This window comes from Amblyraja radiata, chromosome 6 (genome assembly GCF_010909765.2).
Source record: "Amblyraja radiata isolate CabotCenter1 chromosome 6, sAmbRad1.1.pri, whole genome shotgun sequence".
In the NCBI taxonomy this organism is placed as follows: Eukaryota; Metazoa; Chordata; class Chondrichthyes; order Rajiformes; family Rajidae; genus Amblyraja; species Amblyraja radiata.
The window spans coordinates 72,681,821-72,707,263 of record NC_045961.1 but is presented as its reverse complement, the minus strand read 5'-3'; the positions used below and the strand labels follow the sequence as shown (position 1 = coordinate 72,707,263).

The window sequence follows — 25,443 nt, the reverse complement described above, 5'->3', positions numbered from 1 at the left end:
CAAACAAAAGATTTTCACGGTACCTCAGTACACCTGACAATACATGATATTCTCTCTCCATGGGGACTATTACTAGAAATATATTTATATCACTATATAAACTCAGTTATACCCCATTCCAAGAGAATTAAGGAAGTGAGTTCATTGGAATGTATAGGGGTATCACATCAGCACCAAATAACTTGCTTGTAATTTACTTCACTGATAAGAGTGATTACACAGAAAGCTGGAGACTTTATCATGTTTACAGTATACTTTTGGACTGTACAATGAGAAAGCAAGGCATGCACAGGGGAGATGACCAGTATGTTTGATTATAGGTTCAGATAGGAACAGTGTTATAGAGAAATTTAGATAGAGATAGACAACTAGAAATAGTTTAAGAATCTTTTTTCCTTCATCAGGAAGAGCCAATTACCTTTTCATCGGTGGTAGGGAAGTTGTTGGAGAAGATTTTGAGGCACAGGATTTGTGTTCACTTGGAAAGGCAGGAACTGATTAGGAAGAGTCAACCTGGTTTTGTGCAGGGAAAGACCATGTCTCACAAAAGGGACACAAAATGCTGGAGTAACTCAGTGGGTCAGGAGTTTCCTTGGAGAACATGGGTGACGTTTTGGGTTGGGAGGGATGTGGGGCCAGGGGGAGGGGTGTGGGGGCGGGGGAAGGGTGTGGGGGCTGGGGGAAGGGTGTGGGGGCCGGGGGATGGGTGTGGGGGCCGGGGGATGGGTGTGGGGGCCGGGGGAAGGGTGTGGGGGCCGGGGGAAGGGTGTGGGGGGCCGGGGAAGGTGTGGGGGCCGGGGGAAGGGTGTGGGGGCCGGGGGATGGGTGTGGGGGCCGGGGGATGGGTGTGGGGGCCGGGGGAGGGGGGGGGGGGCGGGGGGATGGGTGTGGGGGCCGGGGGAAGGGTGTGGGGGCCGGGGGATGGGTGTGGGGGCCGGGGGATGGGTGTGGGGGCCGGGGGATGGGTGTGGGGGCCGGGGGATGGGTGTGGGGGCCGGGGGAAGGGTGTGTGGGCGGGGGGGCTGTGGGGAGAGAGCTCGGGGAAAAGACGGGGGAAGAGCGGGCTATCACGGGGGAAGAGGGCAGGTGCCAGCGAACCGTCGCGCCTCAACGCTACCACAAAGTCGCGTAATTAGCGTGCCAAGGACACGCAAGTGGGATAGGGGCTTAAAGGTGATGGGGGAAATTTAAAAGAGATTGGAAGGTTAGGTTTCTCTGCACAGAAGACGATGAATATCTGGAATGAGGTGCTGGAGGTTGAAGGCAGAAGCAATTACAACATTTAAAAGGCTTTTGGACAGGTATATAGATGGGAAGGTTGTGGTGGAATAGGGCTGGAAATGGCTAAATGTGGTTATGCATAGATGGGCATCATAGTCAGCATGGAAGAGGTGGGCCAAAAGGTCCTGTTACTTTGCAGTACAATTCTATGATAAAAGCAATCATTGTTGGAAGTTACATTTCCATCTGTCACAACCCCAAAATTAAAATGCGTGAAAAATACATACTTCCTTAAGTTTATCCAAATCCACTTTGGTTTTCTCATAGATCTCAGTGGCTGCTTTGACCTTTGTTTTCCATTCCCGCTGACTGGTTAAGTTAGGCACACTGTCCTGTCCAGTCGGGCTCTGCTTTCCACCCTTATCTTTGGTTGGCACTTCCGCTGGATCTAAGACAGTCTTCAGCTGTGACTCCAGGCTCAGATTTTTGCCACGAAGGTCTTCAATTTCTTTCTGCAAGGACTCAATTTCTTCCTAAAAGTAAAAAGACCAAGATGTCTTGTGAGTAGAGAAAAATGCTGGAGAAACTCAGCGAGTGAGGCAGCATCTATGGAGCGAAGGAAATAGGCGACGTTTCGGGTCGAAAACCCTTCTTCAAACTAACGTGGGGGTGTCTTGTGAAGATGTCTTGTGAAATAGTCACTGAGGAATTGCTCAGAACAGCCTTTCTATTCCAAAATACTGAAAAGCATCCAATATGTGAATGGATACCAAATGAAATTACTTTTTGTCAGGTGAAACAAAGAAATGGCTTGTCAAAGGAAACCGAATTGGACCATAATCAAATAAAGAAAAAAGCATGTGTAGGAAGGAACAGCAGATGCTGGTTTAAACTGAAGATAGACACAAAGTGATGGAGTAACTCAGACAGGCAGCATCTCTGGAGAGAAGGAACGGGTGACGTTTCGGGTCGAGATCCTTCTTCAGACTAAGAGTCGGGAAAAGGGAAACGAGCGATACAGGCGGTGATGTAGAGAGATATAAAACAAACTAATGAAAGATATGCAAAAAAGTAACAATGATAAAGGAAACAAGCCACTGTTAGCTATTTGGGGTTGTGTAATGAAACAAGCCACTGTTAGCTGTTTGGGGTTGTGTAATGAACCAGATTTGATTACAGGGTGTTGGTGCTTAAGGTGAAGGAATCCGTAGGAGGCAGTGATCATAATATGATGAAATTTAACCTGCCATTTGATAGGGACCCACTAAAATTCGATGATTCGGTATTACCGTTGAGTATAGAGGCATAAGGGAGGAGCTGGAAAGAAACCCTAGATTTTTGATTAATTTGGAAGACGCAGTATCTTTTCATCCCAATGAGAAAGAACGATACTTATGGGAGAATGAGGCAACCGTGGCTGACAAAGGAAGTCAAAGGCAGCATAAAAGCAAAAGAGAAGACATATAATATGGCAACGGTTAGCAGGAAAACCAACGGAAGGCAACTAAAAATGCAATGAGATGAAATATTGAAGACAAGCTAGCCAAAAACATTAAAGAGAACACCAGAAGATTTTTCAGATGTATAAAGAGTAAAAGAAAAGCAAGAGTGGTGTTGGAAAATGTCACTGGAGAAGTAGTAATGGGGAACAAAGAAATGGTGGACAAACTGATGACGTATTTTTGCATCAATCTTCAGTCTGACACCAGCAGCATGCCAGAAAGAGAGTCAGGGGCCAGAAGTGAGTGCAGTGGCTATTACTATTGAGAAGGTGTTTGGGAAGCTGAAAGTTCTGAAGTTGGATTTGTCGCCTGGAAAAGATGGAGTACAACCCAGGGTTCTGAAAGAGGTAACTGTAGAGGCATTAATAGTGATCTTTCAAGAATCACTAGAGTTGGAATGGTTAAGAGGACTGGAAAAAATCCTGAACGTAATTACAATGTTTAAGAAGGGAACGAGGCAAAAGAAAGAAAATGATAGGCCGGTTTGTCTGACGTCAGAGGTTAGTAGATTTGAGTACATTATTAAGGATGAAGTTTCACGGTACTTGGAAGGACGTGGTAAAATAGGCCAAAGCCAGCGTGGTTTTGTTGGGAGGAGATCCTGCATGACAAATCTGTTGGAATTCTTTGAGGAAGTACCAAGCAGCATTATCAAAGGCGAGTCAGTGGATATTGTTTATTGGATTTTCAGATGGTCTTTGATAAGGTGCCGCACGTGAAGCTGCTAAACAAGATAAGAGCCCATGGTATTAGAGGCAAGGTACTAGCATGGATAGTAGATTGGCTGACTGGCAGAAGCAAATAGTGTGAATAAAGGGGGCCATTTGTGGTTGGCTACCAGTGACAAGTGGTATTCCGCAGGGGTTGGCATTAGGTCTGCTACTTTTCACATTATATGCCAATGATCTAGATGATGGAATTGATGGTTTTGTGGCCAAGTTTGCAGATGATACAAAGATGGGTGGAGGGGCAAGCAGTTTTAATGAGGCAGGAAGTCTGCAGAACTTGGACAGGTTAGGTTGGGAGAGTGGACAAAAAAGTTGCAAATGGAATACAGCATAGCAAAGTGTACGATCATGCACTTTGGTAGAAGGAATGAAAGCATAGACTATTTTCTAAATGCAGAGATGATTCAGAAATTGGAGGTGTAAAGGAACTTGGGAATTCCCAAATGGTTAATTTGCACGTCCAGTCAGTAGTAAGGAAGGCAGATTCAATGTTAGCATTCTTTTCAAGTGGACTAGAATATAAAAGCAAGGATGTACGATGTAGGGGGCGAGCACGGTGGCGCAGCAGTAGAGTTCCTGGCTTACACTGCTTGCAGTGCCAGAGACCTGGGTTCGATCCTGACTACGGGTGCTGTCAGTACAGATTTGTACATTTTAAGGATTTGAGTATAAGAGCAGGGAGGTTCTACTGCTGTTGTACAGGGTCTTGGTGAGACCACACCTGGAGTATTGCGTACAATTTTGGTCTCCTAATCTGAGGAAAGACATTCTTGCCATAGAGGGAGTACAGAGAAGGTTCACCAGACTGATTCCTGGGATGGCAGGACTTTCATATGACGAAAGACTGGATAGACTAGGCTTGTACATGCTAGAATTTAGAAGATTGAGGGGGGAATCTTATAGAAACGTACAAAATTCTTAAGGGGTTGGACAGGCTAGATGCAGGACGATTATTCCCGATAATGGAGAAGTCCAGAACTAGGGGTCACAGTTTAAGGATAAGAGGGAAGTCTTTTAGGACCGAGATGAGAAAATCATTTTTTACACAGAGAGTGGTGAATCTGTGGAATTCTCTGCCACAGAAGGTAGTTGAGGCCAGTTCATTGGCTATATTTAAGAGGGAATTAGATGTGGCCTTTGTGGCTAAAGGGATCCGGGGATATGGAGAGAAGGCAGGGATGGGATACTGAGTTGGATGATCAGCCATGATCATATTGAATGGCGGTGCAGGCTCGAAGGACCGAATGGCCTACTCCTGCACCTATTTTCTATGTTTCTATGTTTAATGCTGAGGCTTTAAGAGATGTTGATCAGATCACATTTGGAATATTGTGAGGAGTTTTGGGTCTCAAGTCTGAGGAAGGATGTGCTGGCGTAGAGAGGAGGTTTGAGAATTTTCCCAGGGATGATTGAGTTAACGTACGAGGAGTGTTTGATGGCACTGGGCTTGCACTCCCTGGAGTTTAGTAGAATGAGAGGGGATCTCAGTGAAACCTACCAAATAATGAAAGGCCTAGATAGAATGAATGTGAAGAGGATGGTTCCAGTAGTGCGAGTCTAGGACCAGAGGGCACATCTCAGAATAAAAGGACGTACTTTTATTTGAAGAGGAATTTATTTTGCCAGTGTGGTGAATCTGTGGCATTTATTACCGCAGACGCCTATGGAGGTCAAGTAATGGGTATTTTTAAAGCAGAGATTGATAAGTTGTTGATTAGTAAGGATGCCAAAGGTTATGGGGAGAAGGCAGGTGAGTGAGGTTGGCAGAGAAAAATAGATCAGCCATGATCGACTGGCGGAGCAAACTCGATTGGACAAATGGCCAGGTTCTGCCCCCGTGTTTAATGTTCTTATATACCAAGTTGATGTCCTATCTCACCCAATCAGGTGAGCATAAGACTATTCAGAAGTGTGCAAGGAAGTTTTCCCTGGTGTTCTGACCAATATTTAACAACAACCACCATCATCACAGTACATATCTGGCCATTAACTTAATGCTACCTTTGTGCACAAAATGACTGGTATTTTATATTAATCTCAAGTAGTATTTCATGGGTTGTAATTATTTTAGGGTAACAAGAAATCTTGAAATGCACCATATAAATTCAGCTTTCATTTTTGTTCTTGTTGGGATGCTGCATGTTCCAATTTATGCAAGTGTCAAAATATCTTTGTGTATAATGACAAATGCAAAATGAAAGTGTGATGACTAAAGTGTGGGCAATGTAGCATCGAATTGAACTGGAACATCAATGCTTGTGAAAATACTTGCATAGTAAAGGACACAACTAGCTCTTTTCAACTCATAAAAATCCAACATTGTGGCCAAAAGACATGAATATAAAACAGGAAGGACACTGCAAGATTATAATGTTTAGGCCTTGATTGGAAAATAAATTTGGAAAACAGAACTGGAATTCTTCAGAAAGCAATTCAGTTAGGATATGGTTAATACAGGCTGTAAAATAGTTATTTACTTCCTGCTTCCACTCCTGGGAAAAAGGTAGCCATGACCTTACGGAAGTGAAACGATTAAACATATTTGTTGTTTAAAATTGCAAAGTAAAGTTGTTCATGAAATGGAAATGGTTGAAAAAAAAATGTTTTTGGTGGCACAACGCCTCGTGGCAGCGGCCTCTGCGGTCCGACTGTCTTTTTTTAATTTTTGTCCTGTTGAGTGTATAGTTTGGTTGTAGTTATATATTGTTTTTTGCTGTGTATATGTGGGGGGCGGGGGGGGAAACTTTTAAATCTCTTCCCTGTACGGGACACCCGACCTTTTCCCTGTCGGGTCTCCGTTGTCGTTGGGGCCTAGCACCATGGAGTGGCCTCTAACCGGAACGACCTGGGGGCTCCAGTCGCTGAGCCTGCGGACTTACCATTGTGGAGCTGGCCGGCTTCGGAGCGTGGAGAGCTGTGGTGGCGCGCAGCTGCGACTCGACTGGAGCTTCGGAGGCTCCAGCCGCAGGCTCGGTGGACGGTAACATCGGGAGCTCGCGGGTCCCTGTTGGGAGACCGCTTTTTGGAGCTCCCGCAACGGCAACTTCTCCCGCCCGAATTGCGGGGTTGAAATCGACCCAGAGCGGGGCCTTACATCGCCCTGCGCAGCTTTAACGACCGCAGGACTTGCCATCGCACGCCGAGGGCTTTAACATCGGGAGAAGAATGAAAAACAGGGGCGAGACAATGACTTTGCCTTCCATCACAGTGAGGAGGAGATTCACTGTGATGGGTGTTTGTGTAAATTGTGTTAATTGTGTGTCTTGGTTTTTTTTCTCCTTGTTGTATGACTGCAGAAACCAAATTTCGTTTGAACTTCATTTGTGGTTCAAATGACAATAAACGGTATTATATTGTAGAGTTGCTGCCTTACAGCGTTTGCAGCCCCGGAGACCTGGGTTCGATCCCGACTACGGGTGCTGTCATCGGTTTTCTCCCACACTCCAAAGACGTACAGGTATGTAGGTAAATTGGCTTGGATTATGTGTAAATTGTCCCTAGTGGGTGTAGGATAGTGTTCACGAGCGAGAATCACTGGACGGTGCAGACTCAGTGGTCCGAAGGGCCTGTTTCCGCGCTGTATTTCTAAGCTAATTACAGAAACAGTCCATAGCCAACAGTGGCCCGATCTTATATTCTGCTTACTTTACTCATGAGAATCTGAGTAAGAACACAAGCAACAATAACCAAGTGCATGATTTAAACAGTAATTAAAATATTTCCCAGGGTACTATTGAATAACAAAATCAAATCAAACTTTTAATTAAAACTTGAACCACTGCAGTTTTTGGAAGTACAGATAAATTTTAGTGGGACGATGAAGTCATAGAGAGATACAGCATGGAAACAGGCCCTTCAGCCCACTGAAACTGCACCGACCATCAACCACCCACTTATGCGAATCTAATCCAGTTTAATTCTTCCCACAATCTCATTAATTTCTTAACACCCCCCCCCCGCAGATTCTCTAATTCTCCCACATACCAGGAGCAATTTACATGGGCCAATTAACCTACCCACTCACACTTTTTTGAAATATGGGGGGGGAGGGAGACAGACAGACAGCCGAGGTTAGAATTTAACCTGGGTCTCTGGGGCTGAGGAAGCAGTCCTTCAAGCTGCGCAACTGTGTCGCGTTTCTACAATAATCAAGCATACCATGATCGCTATTGCAGAAATCTTTATATTTCAATTCTAGTTTTGCTTAATTACTTGAATTTAAATTTCCCAGCTGACAAGATGAATGTCACACTTTCATCTCTAGATCAACCATTATACCACCAACCTATAAAACAGTAGGCTAGGCCATTGGGTATCTCAAGCCTGTCTGCTTTCCAATATGCCATGCTTGATCTGAATGCACCTCAAAATTCTCTTCTACCACCAATAACCTTCACCTCTTCTAAATTTATCTATCAATCTCCACCTTAAAAATATTCAACAACTCTACTTTCATTGACGAAGAAAGTTCCAGACTTACACCCTCAAATGATTTTGCTCCATGCCTATCTTAAATTTAATGGACAACTATTTTTTTTTAAACAATGACCCTTTGGTCTTGATTCTCCTTCAAGAAGAAATATTCTCTTCACACTCACCCCATCAAGACCCCTGAGAATGACATGTTTCAATCTATGCGTCTCCCACTCTCCAGAGATATAAATCTATTTTAACAGTAACCATTGTCTGGCATTAATATATTGATAAACAAAAAAAACAAAAAAATCATACCTACAGAAACTCACCATTCATATTTCTATCAGCCTGTTAGTCACAACTCCCCAAATCATAGGGCAAGACAGAAAAAAAGAGAAAAAGGCTAAATAAAAAGAAAAATCACGGTACCCTTAACAGAGCACGTTTGGTAGGTGACAGCAAGTAGGAAATGAAAGGCATAGCTTGTTCCTTAACGGAAAGCAATTAATTTACAATGATTTAAAAAAATTTAGACCAAAATGTTTAGTGCCTAAATGACGTTAAACAAAAATGTTAAAAGTAATGATTTCACCATGATTTTGTTTTCCGCTTTCACCATATTAGGCTTGGATCTAATATCTACACTTCAAGAAAACTTATCTAGTTACCCCACATCCAGAACATGAGCAGTGAAGTGCCATCCCTTTACCTCCCAGCGGGAATTCACCTTCATCATCATGATTGCAGTCTACAACCCCAGGCAGACGTTTGGATAACACTGCAGGAGCTGCAGAATGTGGTCAACAAAGATGCAACAGCATACTCCAACGCCTTCCTCATCATAGTCAAGGAACTCCCTCCATCATATTCAAGGACTTCAACAAGATTAGTTTGAAGAAATCACTTATTAACTACCAGCAGCACGTTTCCTGCAACACCAGATGATCAAATAGTCTTGATCATTGCTACTCCAACATCAAACTTGCTATTGTTCCCACTCTCTCACTTTGGAAAATCCTACCTGGCTACGCTCTTTCTTCCTGCGTATAGGCAGTGACTGAAGTGAGGATTGTACAGAGCTGGTTGGGGGAAAACAGTGGAACAAATCTGCGACTGCTTGGCATTGGTAGACTGGGTGATTTTCAAAGACTCAACAACGGACCTGAACGAATACGCCATGGTTATTACAGACTTCACGAGGAAATGTGTGGAGGAGTGTGTTTTCACCAAGACTGGAGTATTCCCTAACTAGAAGATTTGGATGAAAAAGGAGAGCCGCAATATATAATGAGGACCAGATCTCAGGCAATCCAGTCTAACTATCGGCAGGGTCACAAGTGAAGTCAAGGTACAACCTCAATGGGCAACTAGAAAAGCAAAGAGACATTTGTGTTTAAACAGGTGGATGAGATGGACTTTTGACAGACGTGACAGGTCTTGCTATTATGCCCATCACTTCCTATAAGGTGAAAACAAGTAGTAGTTCAAGTAACAGTGAGGCCGAGCTCAATGCTTTCCATGGTCACTTTGAAAGGGAGAACATTGACACACCTTGGGCCCCCGTAGATCCCAATAACACAAATTTCAGTCACAGAGGCCAATGTCAGATCCTTCACAAGAATCAACTCTCGGAGAACCTGGCCCTGATGTACCTGACCACATTCTTAAAACCTGCGCGGATCAACTGCCTGAAGATCTTGCAGACATATTCAACCTTTCATTAGGAAAGACCGAGATTCCCATCAGCTTTAATAGGACAACAATAATACTGCTTGCCCAAGACTAGTAAGATGATGTCTGAATGCCTACCAACCATTGTCACCTTTGGCGATGATGCACTTTGAGAGTTTGGTTATGACGCATATCAATTTAGATTTCAATCTATTGTAAAAAAAAAAATTGCGGGTGGGGGTGGGTATGTGTTTTAATTTTTTTAAAATATTTTAAATAGTAAAATCAACAGATTTTTTTTTTTGTAAATCAAAATGTTTATTTTAGACAGTGAAGTAGAAATTGCCCCGAAGGTTAAAAACAAGAACCAGCAAAAAAGAGCAAACATGACCAAGGCTCATTTTAAATTTAGTTTAGATTAAAGATACAGCATAGAAACAGACCCTTCAGCTGCACGTACACTAGGGACAATTTATAGAAGCCAATTAACTTACAAACCTGCATGTCTTTGGAATGTGGAGGGAAACCAGAGCACCCGGAGAAAACCTACGTGGTCACAGGAAGAACGTAAAAACTCCATACAGGCAGAATTTGTGTCTGTGGTGCTGCAAGGCTGGAACTCTACCGCAGTGCCACCCCGTGGGGAGGACAAACCATTCCAAGCTTGATAGCAGTCAGAGAAATTGGTAGTTATTGAGGCAGATCTAAAAGTATAACTGAAATTTTCAAAATGCAATTACCTGAATCACGATTATTAGGAGTTTTGCTTCCGTCCTTAATACAAGAGATGCATAGAACCCACTTCACCATCCTCTCTCAACACTCAATTTGCAAAACACCTCCAGATTCATCTCTGAACTCAGATATTCAGGAATACGGAACCATTCTGACACCCAGATCACTTTTCCTCCCTGATCAAAATTCTGTCTGATGTACTAAAGCACGCAGGACATGCATACATTCAATGCTCCAAGACTCAGAAACCGATGCAATTCTCCTTAATCCTGGGACAATGCCTTCGTTGCTTTCAGCATGATGTTGCTCTCACATCCTGATGCCCTTTCCAATAGCATTGCTCATTCATTATTACTATACTCCAAATACCACTGACCCACAATGCTGTTGATACTAATATGCCTTCTGCCCAACAGTAGTTATCAACTCGCCTTGAGTATTGAATAACATTTCAGATTTTTAATTGTGCACACACACACACACATGTTAATATTGGCTAAATTTAGGATCCTTGCACTTGTCAGAATTGCTTAACCCGTGTCAGCTGAACTTTACAGGCTTTGATTGGCGCCAGCCAGTCTAGACTCAGACTTATATGCAGGATGGTAAGGGGTCCAGGTGCTCTCCCCGTTTCTCTTAAATTGATAACATGTATAGCAGTTTTGCAAACTAACCTTAAATGCATAATTTCTATTGGGTGCTGCAAAAACATTGTAAAAAGTATAAATAATGTTGCAAGACGGTCACCCTGTTAATTGATGATTGGTTGAACTGTTGAGCCTTGGAGAAATTGTTTGAATCTCAGGGCACCTGTTTCAAAGTTTGTTCTTGTTTGCTTCCTTCGAGAGCTTTCTTTCTTATACAATGTATAAGCTGCTGTATTATTGGGTTAGGGAAATGTCTGTTATGTATGGGGTTAATCAATATCTGTAACTGGATTATTAAGAGACCACCCCCATGTGGTTTGGCCCCTCGAGGTCCCGGGACACATAAAAGTCCGCTACCACGAGGCTTGATCAGGCAGATACGAGGATCGAACCCGCAGTGGGATAGGTACAGTAGTTGAACTGTAATTGCGCTTTTGTAAAAATAAGTTAGTTGTTCAAGTGCTTGATTCAGTGTTTTTACTGAAACTAGACTGGGAGGAAGCTTAGATACGAGCAATTTACCCACACACACCAGAAACCAAATGTTAGAGGATTCCGATTGCTTCCTGTACATTCAGAAAGGTTAGATTATACAAGTGAATTGAAAACCATTAAAATCATTCAAACTATAAAAGCTTGGTTGAACAGCATGTGCATTACCTCATATTCTGTATGTAACAGTTCAAGCCTGGTTTTTCGCAGAGATCGCTTGACTGATGAACTGTCACAATTTTCTGTTCCATCTGATCCACCTGAATGAGAATTAAATACACATCAATAAATGTGTTGCAATAATAAAAAGTAAAATTTGATTCAGTGTCTGAATATTCCTTTCCCTACAAAGAACATTAGAAATTCGAGTTTCCGTTTTGACATCCTACCTCTCCAACTCAGTTTTTTTGGAAAGAGATGCTTAAATTTACATTTTTAGTAACTGCACCCAGCGCCGTCTAATATCTCTCTCCTGAAGGAGATCCATAACATCAGAACATACTTTAGAAATCTGACAGCACAAATCATAAATTAAACTTGAAACTTTCCACAGCTGTATGCAGTCATAACTATTGAGGCCAAAGTGCAGCAAATGCATCTAGGATAATGCAATCACTTTACAGAATTAGTTGACACCAATGGTGTCTAATGCTACAATGGGCTAGATTTTTTTAAACTTAGAATCTAAGTATGGTTAATTGAACTTATCAAACAATAAATAAAAAATAAGCACATTCCACTGTTGACAAGGTGAATTCAATCCATATTCACAATATCTATGCATCTTTATTTTTGGTGAAAGAGATTTTTCCCATCAAATAGTGGAATATGAATACATACGAGAACGTAGATTTATTGTTGCAGAGGTTTATTTTATTTATATTTGTCGTCAAAATAATGCTGGTGTAGACACATGCATGAACAGTTAGTTTCTAATAGTGAATACCAGTTTATACAAATGTTGGATCTAGATTTGGTAATTTAACAATTACCTCAGGCCTTATTTTCTTCCATGTATTAAATGACAAACTTCAGATGGCAAAGGAAAACAAACAGCAAATTATATTGAGCGGGGGAAAAGGCACTAAATTCAGCTGAACACTAGTAAAGAATAGGAAAAGAGGAATTTCTGCCTTTCTGCCTTTACCCAGAAACAACTAGCTCACCTTCCTTGCTACAGGATGTCCTGTGCTTGACAGGCAGCCGAGGCGAACTCTTACCATTTTTGTTACCAAGTTGCGCCACAAAATCACAATTTTTGTTTTATCTGCACAGAATTTTAAAAATCCATAAATCCAAACATTTTGAAAACAGCAAAGCTGTACAAATCAGAAAAATGTAACACAGACAAGTGCATTCATTTTAATTTTAGTGGCAGCATTGTCGTTGCAGAGGAAGCATTTGTTATTCTAGGCAATATATTAATTGACATTCCTTGTTAATTCTGAACCCAAGTAATTCACGAATTGTGCACCAAAATTCTATGTCGCTTCGTCAGTAACTAGGTGTTACCAAGCAAATACAGAACCTTGTTTATCAATGCTGGCCAACAAGCTGGCACACTGAGTGGTCAGCAAGATTTCAATAACAGTGGGTGTTGTCAATCAATCCAAGACACCACCACGCATGTCAGTCATATGAAAATCAGCAACAGCAGAATGTTTAAAAAAAAAATATAGAAAATACATCACTTTAAAGAAAATGCGCGGAAACAACACTAGTTGAGAAAATGAACAGTAATAATTCATGCATCAATATCAAACTAATGTCATCTAGTTTATTTTTCATTTCTATATGTATCACTCGGATTAAGGATAGATTGTTCCCTTTTAAAATGTATTCACATGTGGAAACCACCAAGTGCAGCAATTATTACTCATGCTTGCACTCTTAAGATATTATTGAAAAACAAATACTTTCTAAAACACACTATTTTTAATTTTTTTAAAAATTTTAAATAAATCAACACGAAAAAAAGGGACATGTTAATAAGAAACACTCAAATAATACACAAAAGAAAAAAAATATACAGAAGCATAACATATATATCTTTTTTAATTATATAATACAACCATACCATCAGTCACACACCCCACCCACCCCACCTTGGCTAATTAAGAGTGAAGAGTGCACCTACACATAACAACATTTAATAAACCAGCCCTTAGTCTGGCAGAACCTGCAAGTCTGTAAAGTATGATAAAAAAGGTTGCCATTTGTGAAAACAATTATCAGTACATCCCCTCAATGTATATTTAATTTTCTCAAGTTTAAGAAAAAACACTACATCTTTGAGCCACTGACACAGAGGGTGCGTTAGGAGATTTCCATTGTAGGAGTTGGCGACGTCTGGCTATTAAAGACGTAAAATTAATAATTTATTTTTGCACAGAGTTTAATCGACCCGACTCATTCGGGGCCCCAAAGATGGCAATCAATGGACAGGGTTGTAGAGGTATTCCCATTACGGTAGACACTATATTAAAGTAGCAGGACCAAAAATTATGTAATCGTGGACAAAGAAAAAACATATAGCTCAGATGACAATGTGGGCCCGAACATCTATCACATTTATCACCCATCTCTGGATAAATCCCAGACAGTCTTGATTTAGAAAAATGGACCCTGTGTATAACCTTAAACTGAATGAGTGCAAGACGAGCGCAAGACGTGTCAGTACATAGTCCACCAACAAAGTTATCCCACCACTCCTCAGTAAGTTGAAGTCCCAGCTCTTCCTCCCAAGCAGCCCTTGTTTTAGAGTTGGACTGATCGCAAAGATCCAGAACGTGGTTATACATCTCTGAAACAATCCCTCTTTGTTGTGTCTTGAAAGTAAACAAACTATCCTATATTTGTCGTGGAGATGAAGAAGGAAAATTAGAAAAACATTTAGAAACAAAGTGTCTAACTTGGAAGTACCTAAAAAAAAATGATTTGCTGGTAATCCATACAATGATGATAAATTGGTAAAGCTGTTAAAAATACCATCTGAATAAAGATCAAGAAAACATTGTATACCTTTGTTATGCCATACCGAAAAAACGGAATCCAAATGTGAGGGAGGAAACAGATGATTGGTACATAATGGACCTAAAGGAGATGCAGCTACAAATTTGAAATGCTCCCTGAATTGATACCAGATTGTTAAAGTATTAAGCACAACAGGATTTTTGATAAACAATGAAATCTTGGTTGGAAGAGAGGAATATATAAGAGCAGATATAGAGGATGAAGGAGGGCAAGAGCGGGCTTCCAGTTCGCACCAAGCTAAAAAAGGAAAATCAACCCAACGACAATGTGAGTAGCCCAGTAGCAGAATTGAAAGGTCGCTAAAGCGAGATCACCACTGAATTTACATCGTTGGAGTAATGATTTACGGACCCTCGGGGGCTTCGCACCCCAAACAAAAGAGCTAATCATTTTGTCTAAGGAGTCAAAAAAATGTTTTGGTAAGAATAAGGGAATTGATTGAAACAAAAAAAGAAATTTAGGCAAAACATTCATTTTAGCAACATTAATCTTCCCAATTAAAGAGAGAGGCAGATTATTCCATCTCTGAAAATCAGATTTCACTTTAGTCATGAGCAGGGTAAAGCTGGCAGACAAAAGGCCTGAGAATGTACACGTCACATTGATGCCAAGATACTTGAATCCAGAACGAGTGATTTTAAAGGGCAAATCAGCTTCCTGAAGTTGCAAACCTGCTGTGTTAATGGGGTAACACTCACTCTTTTGAAGATTTAGTTTATATCCTGAAAAAGAACGAAAAATATCCAGAATAGGTTAAAAAAAACCGGAAGGCAAGATGCGGGATCAGTTACATACAGCAACAAATCATCCGCATACAGAGATAAACAATATTCGACACCGTTACGAATAGCATATTTAAAGGAAGTGGAGGACCTTAAAGAAATTGCCAGTGGTTCAATAGCCAAAGCGAAGAGAGATGGAGATAAAGGACAGCCTTGACGTGTCCCACTTTCTAGTGCAAAGTATTCAGAATGAATATCATTTGTTTGAACACCAGCTTGTGGCGATGCATACAGTAATCTTACCCAACTGATAAATTTATCTCCAAAACCAACTTTCTTCAATACCGCAAATAGGTACCCCCACTCAACTCTATCGAATGCCTTCTCAGCATCTAATGAGATTACAATCTCAGGTAAATTATCAGAATGTGTTGAATGAATAATATTTAAAAGAGTACGAGTGTTGAAAAATAAATGGCGTCCCTTAATATAGCCATTCTGTGCTTCAGAAATAATACTAGACAAAACCCTCTCTAGACGGAGAGCAATAATTTTGGCCAAAATTTTTACATCAACATTCAGTAAAGACAGAGGTCTATAAGAACCACAGGAAGTGGGGTCTTTATCTTTCTTTAAAAGAAGAACTATCAAAGTTTGAGTCAGTGTGGGAGGTAACAAACCATTTTCCAAAGATTCATTGAACATCAACAAAAGTAGAGGTGCCAATTTATCAATAAATTTCTTTAGAAACTCTATTGGAAATCCATCAGGACCTGAGGCTTTGTTAGATTGCATTGCTGTAATTGCAAAAAGTAGTTCTTCAAGGGAAAGTGGAGCATCCAATTCTTTTGCACGGTCAGAATCAATGGTAGGATTCTCAAGATTGTCCAGGAACTGATTCATTTTGGTAATATCAGCAGGGAATTCTGATTTGTATAGGGAAGAATAAAATGATTTAAATGTGGCATTAATTTCTACAGGATCCATAACAGACATGTTAGAAACATTATTAATTTGGGATATAAGACGTGAGGTGAACTAACGTTTTAATTGGTGTGCTAATAATCGATTTGCTTTGTCACCATGTTCATAATACGTACCACGAGTTTGTAACAACAGTCGCTCAGCACTTCTGGTAGAAATAAGATCAAACTCCGCCTGAAGATTAAGACACTTCTTAAATAGTTCTGGAGAAGGATCGAATGAACATTCTTGATCGAGGCTATTAATAGCAGATGTAAGCTCTGTAAACCTGGTATTACGTTTTTTATTCGAATAGGAGGAATATGAAATAATCTGCCCTCTAAGAAAAGCTTTCAGCGACTCCCAAATTAATGAAAAAGATGTAGATTCACTCTGGTTAAAGAAGAGAAACTCATCAATTGAGTTTGAAACAAATTCACAAAATGTTTCATCAGCCAACAATAATGGGTTAAATCTAAAAAAAAAGGGGGGGGGGGGGAGTAGATTTATGTATGGATAACTGAATATCTAGAAATAATGGTGCATGATCAGATATTAGAATACTTGAATAATCTGAGGAAACAACACACGAGTTGAGACTATTATCTAAAAATAAATAATCTATTCTTGAATATTACTGATGTACCTGAGAAAAGAAAGATAACTTTTTGGTTGAGGGGTTACGAAGTCTCCAAGGGTCAACCAAACCACTCTGGGTCATAAAATCAGAAAAAGATTTAGATATAGCCGATTGGGATAAAGTGCAGGGACTAGAACGATCTAACATTAGGTCAAACACACAATTCAGATCACCTCCAAAAATTAACAGATGGGTATTTAAATCAGGTAATACTAAGTAATCTATTAGAGAATTCAGCATCAAAGTTAGGTGCATAGACACTTACTAACAACACCTTTGTTTGCATTAATGTACCTGCAACTATAAGATATCGACCATTTTTATCAGCAGTAAATAAAAACTGAATTATTTTATTAATTACAATAGCAACCCCTCTAGCTTTATAATTAAAATTGGAGTGGTAGACCTGACCTATCCAAGAGGACTGCAGCCTATGATGATCTTTAAGTCTAAGATGAGGCTCCTGCAAAATGGAGCCGAAGAAAGCCAGGATGGCTGCCCCACCCCCCGCCCACACATACACAAACCCCCATACATACACACGCACACACACACCAAAAAGGTCTCCAAAAGGGTGACAGCAGTGTAAGAAACAAGAGAACAATTGTTGCCTCATAACCGTGGCAACAACTCAGAGAATAAACCAAGCCAAACCTAAGAAATAACTCCTAAATGTGTAATAACAGGCACAACTAATAGTAAGAATATCCCATATCGGCTTAAATGAAATATTACCTCATGGAGGCTAAAACGATGTACATGAAAAGACCACTTCAAAAATATATAAACAACAATATACCGTAATATATTTTGGAGGCCGAATATTAGTGCAAAATAAGGTATTATCATACAACAATTTAAACAAGTTAAATTCCCCGTGTCTAAATGTAAACAAACATCAAACGTGAACAAGTATTTAAATGTAAACTAAAGGCGTAGATGCATGACATTATTGCAACATATTGTACAACATCACCCAATATTCATCTTGTTGACGTAAGCCTTGGCATACCCCACCGAGTCAAAGTCTTTCTCCACACCTTCGTAGCTGATCCGGAGTCGGGCCGGGTAGAAAAGACCGTGGCGAACCCCCTCCAAGCCACACAGCCGTTTTCTGACCTCGTTGAACGCTGCCCAGGCCCGAGCCACCTTGGCAGTGTGGTCGGGGAAAACGGAGATCCTCATATCACCGGTATAGATCTGTCGAACCTCTCTCGCACGCCGTAAAACAATTACACAACCGTTGTAGTAATGGAACTTGGCAATGATGGGTCGTGGTCGCTCGCCGGGTCGTGGTTTTGGCTGTGTGGATCTGTGCGCCCGGTCCAGTAGCGGCTCTTTGTCCAGCTTGAACGAGTCCTTAAGCAGGGTGGGGATAGCAATGGAATTGACGATCGTCTCCTCAGGAACCCCCACTATTCTTATGTTGTTGCGGCGCGATCTGGATTCGAGCTCCTCACATTTTTTGTCCAAGTTAACCAACCCAGCAGTTAGACGCTTGATCTGAATCTTCAGCTCAGCAACCCCTGTCCGTACAGGCAGAAAGCGACTCCTCCATTATCCCCACAGTACCTCGGAGTATGGCCAACGCAGTGTCCGTAGCAACCTTATCGTTCGCGAGTTGTGTTTTCAAGGCTTGAAGGTCAACTCTGATTGTGGACAAATCATCACCCAATGCAGCTCGTAGTTCGGTTTTAAAAATATCCGCAATGTCCAGTCTCAAAGATGCTAGTAATTCTAGCTTCAGGACCTCCGCGTCGACAACTTGCGGTCCTGCCTTCGACGAGGTCGAGCCATGGGGCGGGATCGAGTTACCTGTAGACATGGTCTCTACCTGCGAACTAGGCCTCTGTTGTTGAGCCGCATCCACGAGCTCTGGTGCTTTTAGTAGCCATAATAACTCATCCAAAACATCACGTAGCCAGCACAAAACCCACTGGAATATCTTTCCTCAAAATTATTATCAAAAAAGCGCCGATGAATAACAGTTTTAATCAAAATCTGTGGGGCACACTAACCACGTGTCCTACTCCATAGGTTGCTCAGCAGTGCCCCCACTAAAACACACTAATCCATGTTGTGAGGGTACTTTCATGGCTGATTCTATGTAGTTGGCATAGGATTGCGATCCAGTAACAATGAAGGAGAAGAAATGGATGATGCGTCACTTGGAGGAGTCCTGCCTGAAGGAGTGGTGGAGGCAGAGACTCTCACAACATTTAAGTATTGGATGAGCACCTGAATTAGCAAGGCATAAGCAGCTACAGCCCATTTGCTAGTAAATGGGAATGGTAGAGATAGTGTTCAATAGACAATAGGTGCAGGAGTAGGCCATTCGGCCCTTCAAGCCAGCACTGCCATTCATTGTGATCATGGCTGATCATTCACATATGGTCATGGACATAGTGGGCAGAAGGACCTGTTTCTGCACTGTATAACTCTAATCTTATTAGTGTGTACCTGCTCATCAAGTCATGCCTCACTGAAGGTGGAGTTTGCGCATTTGTTGGAAATCGCTGACACTTATCTTTTGAATGGAGGCTTTACAACAGAAAGGGTATGGTAAATCACAGTTTTATACATTATTTTAACAAGCACATTTTTAATTGTCAACAAGTTTTATTATCATAAAAATGTTTATAATTTGAACCTACACCCATTTAAATTTTGATTTGTTTTAACCACTTTTAATGCTAGAAACATGTTGAAGGAATTAAAGGGGGGAGGGGGAGAGAGGGGGGGGGGAGGAAGAGAGAGGGGGGAGGAAGAGAGAGGGGGGAGGAAGAGAGAGGGGGGAGGAAGAGAGAGGGAGAGAGGGGGGGAGGAAGGGAGAGGGAGAGAGGAGGGGAGGAAGGGAGAGGGAGAGAGAGGGGGGGAATGGAGGGGGAGAGGGAGAGGGAGAGAGAGGCAAAATAGGCAATAGCTTATTAACACAAAAAATATTGACGATGCATTTCTATCAAATATAAAGTTGTTTGAATGATTAAAGGATATTTAAAAGTGATTGTACTGAAGATTATCAATTTATATTCTGGTACAGGAACTCAGGTTGGTACTTTGAAATATGTAATTAGACCTTTTCATAACTGAACTGGTGGAACCAAAATTTACCAAGCACATTAAGAAACTGGAAGGATCTCTTACCCAAAACTTCCTTGTAAGGATTTTCAGAAGTGATCGGAATCCTACATGTTGGACACTGGGCGCTGTTTTTGAGCCAGGATTCCATGCACATGAAGCAGAAGACATGGTTGTTTGAACAGATAACTGGGTGGCGTACCTAAGACATTTCCAAAAGTGTAATCATTAAGGTTATCAAAGTTGTCAAATACAGTACCTCTGCATCAAAACTAATGGAAGTGGCAGAATCAGAACCACAGACAAAGCCCATTTTAGTAAACAAAAACGTTTGGTCTCCTACCAGACTCAGAAAGTTGTGGGTTCCAATTCCACACGAGAAACTTCACTATATAAATCAGACTAAAGGGCCTGCTCCACTAACCCGTCTTTTCAGCGACTGTTTTCGACCTTCAAGCTCGAGGGCACTCACCTGAAAAACATCGAGCTGGATCGACCGTCTACACACACACATCGCAAAGGCGGGGGACAGGGAAAGCGGGGGAGCGCTGTCTGGGGGGGGGGGGGGGGGGGGGAGAAGCCAGACAACGTTTTAATAAAGTTTAGCGGCCATTAACATTACCGGTCAGTTTACTTACCTTTTCTTTCTCAACGAGCTTTACCTTCGACTGCCTTCGATGACCTACGATAACATTACAACCTACTACGACCTACCTCGACTAAACCTACGAGTAAAAAAATATCGATTTTTCCATGGCGACCTTTTTTCAGCTTGCTGATAAAAACGCCGCCACTTAACAGGCCTCGAGTACGCGGAGACTACTCTCGAGCATGAAGGAGAGTAAAAGGGCTGTCCCACTTAGGCGACCTAATCCGCGAGTTAAGAAGTGACTTCGACTTACAAGCTCGAGGGCACTTGCCTGGAAAGCCTCGGGCTGGATCGGCCGTACGCGTTGAAACCGCGAGCTGGATCGGCTGACCTCACATAATTGCGAAGGCAGGGAAAGCGGGGGAGCGCTGTCTGAAATTCACACCCGCGATGAAGAGGAAGGTAAAACAACTGCACAGTAACGGTAAGTCCTTTAGAGAGCGCGGGGGGGGGGGGGGGGAGAGAGAGGGGGAAGGAGTGGAGACACTTTTAAGAAGTATAATAAAGTTTAGTGGGCATTTTACCTACCGGTAGGTTTTCCATGATCCTGAAAACTCCAATGAGCCAATCAAAATGCCCGGTCAGCGAAGGAGATTGCCTACGGCTGCCCTCGACTGCATGTAATTAAAGAGCGACCCCACTCCTCTGCACTACGAGTTCAAAAGAACCATGCCAACCAAATTTTACTCAAGGAAAATCTTTCAACATGCTCTATAATTTTCCGCGACCTAGCTGAGGCCACGAGTATTCGGGAACTTCCCTCGAGCATGAAGGAGAGTTCCAGCGACCTCATAGGACCTCCTAGGACCACGTGTCGACCATGCTGCGAGTTTGAAGGTCGAAGACACTCTTCTAAACTCGCAGATTAGGTCGCCCAAGTGGGACAGCCCCTTTACAAAGACCTCCTAGGACCTCGTGTCGACTATGCTGCGAGTATCAGTCGAGGGCAAACTCTTCTAAACTCGTGAATTAGGTCGCCGCAGTGGGACAGGCCCTAATCCGCGAGTTCTGATAAGTTTGCCCTCGACTGATACTCGCAGCATGGTCGACACGAGGTCCTTGGAGGTCTTTGTAACTCTCCTTCATGCTCAAGCGTAATCCCCGCGTACTTGAGGCCTCAGCTAGGTCGCGGCGTATTTTTCGACATGTTGAAAAATGCCCGCGAGTAAAAAAAGGTCGCCATGGAAAAAATCCATATCTTTTTTTACTCGTAGGTTTAGTCGAAGTAGGTCGGCATGTTATTCGTAGGAAATCGAGGGTAGTCAAAGGTAGTCCTTGATAGCCTTCAACAAAGTCGAAGGGAGGTCGAAGGAGATCGAAGGAGGGCCTCTTCACTCCACTATTCGGTGTCCAATTTTCCGAAGCTACTCGAAGCTAGTCTTCAACATAGTCGAAGGAGGTCTTCAACATGACATTTTTTCAAATTCTCCTAAACTCGCCAATTAGGTCGCAGGAGTGCTTTATGGTAGTAAATTCAGGAATGGGGAATTCTACAGACCCCAGCCAATATTTTTTGTTTCAATCGATACTTAAAACAGATCATCTGGTCAGACATGTCAATATCATTTGTAAATATAACACGAAATAGCGATCGGCACTTTAAAAATACAACGTTGGTTTGGCATCTCATGGGAGTACACTACTAGAAATTCCATAATCTAACGTCTTTACATGTTTATAGGGAGGTTGCACGGCAGTCGGGTCACGACCCGTGACCCGTACTGTTGCCAAATTTAGCTTCAGAAGCGTTTTCTTTTTGCACGTAAAAACCCACTTCAGAACCATGGGCGATTTTTAAATTTTACAGCCAGATTTATCACCTGAAACTTTTTAGATACCAAAGGAATCAAGAAAAAATTTCTTACTGTTGATGAAATGCAGTGAGCAAACGCGATAATTGCCAATATTTTCAATCTCGATACATGCACGACCAATATTCGCCAAGCACTTTAGCCGTTGTTGTCACATTCAGCTCTCGCTTCTCTCTACCATAATTTCTCCTCACTTTTGCAATTCTGAAGTAGAATAAATGTCTCTCATGCTTACCCCGATTTCCACAATAATTTACTGCTCATAAAATGACATTTTCAGCTTTTTTTAACGCGTAAGAAAGTACGCGTTTCGTGTATTAACAGTATATGCCGGAAGCTGCCATGTCCTCCACACGGATTGAGCTGGTCCGTGCGTCACGCCCTTTGACACGATGACCTTACTTGCAACCCCCCTATACTTGTGCAGACTTGCATTGCACATGCATAAAAGGACAAGACTAACTGGATACTTTCAAGAGAGAGCTAGATAGGGCTCTTAAAGATAGCGGAGTCAGGGGGATATGGGGAGAAGGCAGGAACGGGGTACTGATTGGGGATGATCAGCCATGATCACATTGAATGGCGGTGCTGGCTCGAAGGGCCGAATGGCCTACTCCTGCACCTATTGTCTATTGTCTATAATATACGCAAAAAATGTTCATTCATTATTCTTTCTGGAAGTCTGCTGTGCAAAGTCGACCCGTTACTACTTTTAAAGTACTTAATTTACAGCTTACTGGGACGTCCTGAGTGGAGTAAGACTCGCGCATAAATTAATCACCTTCATTTAACACGAACGTTAACCATAATATTTTTTCAAGTGTCTAAATCAATTAATTAAAATGTTAATCGTTCAAAGGTGTTTTAATGATCCAAAATATATTTGAAATCGGTACTTTGCAATACACAACAAATGTGCAATTAAAAGGGTACTCAATCTTCAGGGGGAGGGAAAGTACTAAAGCAAACTTTATGGAAGTTGTCGTTAAAATAAATTCAACCGGTTAGCCAGGCGTTTGAGTTTCCGTGAACACTTTCTTTGTGTTTCGACTGACCGACACAACGATACGGAAGTGGAGTCTAACCCAGAATTCACGAGTTGCCTTCCTTTCAAACTTCAAATGGCTCTAACGTCTGCATTGCAGTTTGCAACGCGTTAAACACAAACATGAATGGACTCCCTCTTTAGGAAATACATAGTGCAAGACTCTTTGCTTTCCAAAATCTTACAATCATTTTACGACCGTACAGATTTTTAGTATAATCAAGAAGGTGAGATCCGTTTTGCAAACCAGACGCGGGGCGAAGTTTGAGCAGGGAAACGCTCTGGCCGCGGGTTCTTGCCACACTTCCCGTGCGCGAGCACATTACCTTCCCCAGGCAGATCTGACACGAGATGGGCAGCGTTAAACTGAGTGTAACATTCTGTACGTTCTGAAGCGCCGGCTTCTGCATTGTGCTTGGAATTTCGCCCTGGAGCACGCGACCCAAAAACTAGCCCCGGAGCGCGCGTCGCCGCACTCCCTCACCCCGCCCCCTTACTTGCCGCTCCGCTCCGCGCTTTGCAAAAGAAAGTGAGCGAGTGATGGAAGCCGCCTTCATCCGCCGAAGGTTGAGTTGTGACCACTTTTGTGTTTTTTTTGTTAAGCACCAGTACTGCACAAAACGAACATTGCAAAAGATTCAAAGGGCGCAGCGTTAAACAATGGGTTAACCAAAAAAACCCTGAAAGGTATGCTTTGCAAGCATAAGAAATTGCAAACATTCAGCCCTTCAAGAGTTAAAAACATGTCTGCACTTAACAATGGTGTAGGTGTACCGCTGCGAATCCGAAGGTCCGGGATATTAAATTGAAATCGCAGCACAACGATTTTAAAACAGATATTTAAACAGAATTTAAAAAAAAATATGTGGGCCCAGCAACAACAAACAAGTTTAATTCAGATTAGTATGAAGTATTGCATTTTGGGAACTCAAACTAGGCCAGGATATTCACAGTAGAGCCCTGGAGAGTGCAGAACGGAGGAATCTTGGAGTACGTACATAGTTCCCTGAAAGTGGCATAGCAGGTGTACAGGGTGATGAATAACGTTTTTGGCATAGATGGACACAAAATGATTGCGTAACCCAGTGGGTCAGGCAGCATCTCTGAAGAAAATGGTTAGGTTGGTCAATCAAGATGGCGGCGCTGGCTTAACAGCTGCGGCCCACCTGCAGTCCGTCTGTTTTTTTTCTTTCGTTTTGTTCCTTGTCATGTTGTAGTTAATTTTGTTTTATTAAGTTGTGTATGTGTGTGGGTGGGGTGGGAGAAACATGCTTTGGTCTCTTCCTTCGGGGGATGCGACTTTTCTTCGGTCGTATTCCCCGTCCCCGTCTCCGTCTGCGCCGAGGCCTAATGGCGGAGCTGGCGGCATCGGAGCTGTAGCAGCGGCAGCAGCGGTGGAGACCCGACTCGGCACCGAAGCTGTGGCGGCGGCGGCAGCGGAGACCCGACTCGGCCCCGAAGCTGTGGCGGTGGCGGCAGCAGCAGCGGCAGCGGAGACCCGACTCGGCCCCGAAGCTGTAGCGGCGGCAGCAGCAGCGGAGACCCGACTCGGCCCTGGAGCTGTGGCGGCGGCAGCAGCAGCGGAGACCCGACTCGGTCCTGGAGCTGTGGCGGCGGCAGCGGCAGAAGCAGCGGCAGCGGAGACCCGACTCGGCCCCGAAGCTGTGGCGGAGGCGGCGGAGACCTGACTCGGCCCCGAAGCTGTGGCTGAGGCAGCGGCAGCGGAGACCCGACTCGGCCCTGGAGCTGTGGCGGCGGCAGCGGCTGCAGCAGCGGCATTTCGTTGTCTCTGTACTGTACACTGACAATGACAATTAAAATTGAATCTGAATCTGAATCTGAATCTGAGCAGCGGTAGCGGAGACCCGACTCGGCCCCGAAGCTGTGGCGGAGGTAGCGGCAGCGGAGACCCGACTCGGCCTCGGTGCTGTGGCAGAGGCAGCGACCACCCGCGGAGTTTGAACCGTCGCCTCGGCGCAGAGGGAGAACAAAGAGGGAAGAGACAGAGACTTTAAGATTTTGCCTTCCATCACAGTGAGGAGGTGTTTGGTGAACTCACTGTGGTGGATGTTAAATTTGTGTTGATTGTG

The 25,443-nt window shown here is 42.8% G+C and overlaps 1 protein-coding gene across 2 annotated transcripts in view; it reads right to left on the bottom strand.

Moving 5' to 3' along the window:
* obi1 (ORC ubiquitin ligase 1) overlaps nucleotides 1-23,838 on the bottom strand; it is a 49,774-nt gene extending 25,936 nt beyond the window's left edge. The window contains exons 1-4 of one of the 2 annotated variants that reach the window (XM_033022944.1): nucleotides 23,680-23,837; nucleotides 19,915-20,050; nucleotides 11,581-11,672; nucleotides 1,509-1,754 (exon numbers count right to left, since the gene is read on the bottom strand). In XM_033022944.1, coding sequence (XP_032878835.1) covers nucleotides 1,509-1,754; nucleotides 11,581-11,672; nucleotides 19,915-20,050; nucleotides 23,680-23,763 — 558 coding nt within the window. In that variant the 5' untranslated portion in view covers nucleotides 23,764-23,837. Of the gene's footprint in view, nucleotides 1-1,508; nucleotides 1,755-11,580; nucleotides 11,673-19,914; nucleotides 20,051-23,679 lie in introns of both variants that reach the window. The other variant, XM_033022945.1, reaches the window with a different exon arrangement.
* Between the last annotated feature and the right edge of the window lie 1,605 nt (nucleotides 23,839-25,443).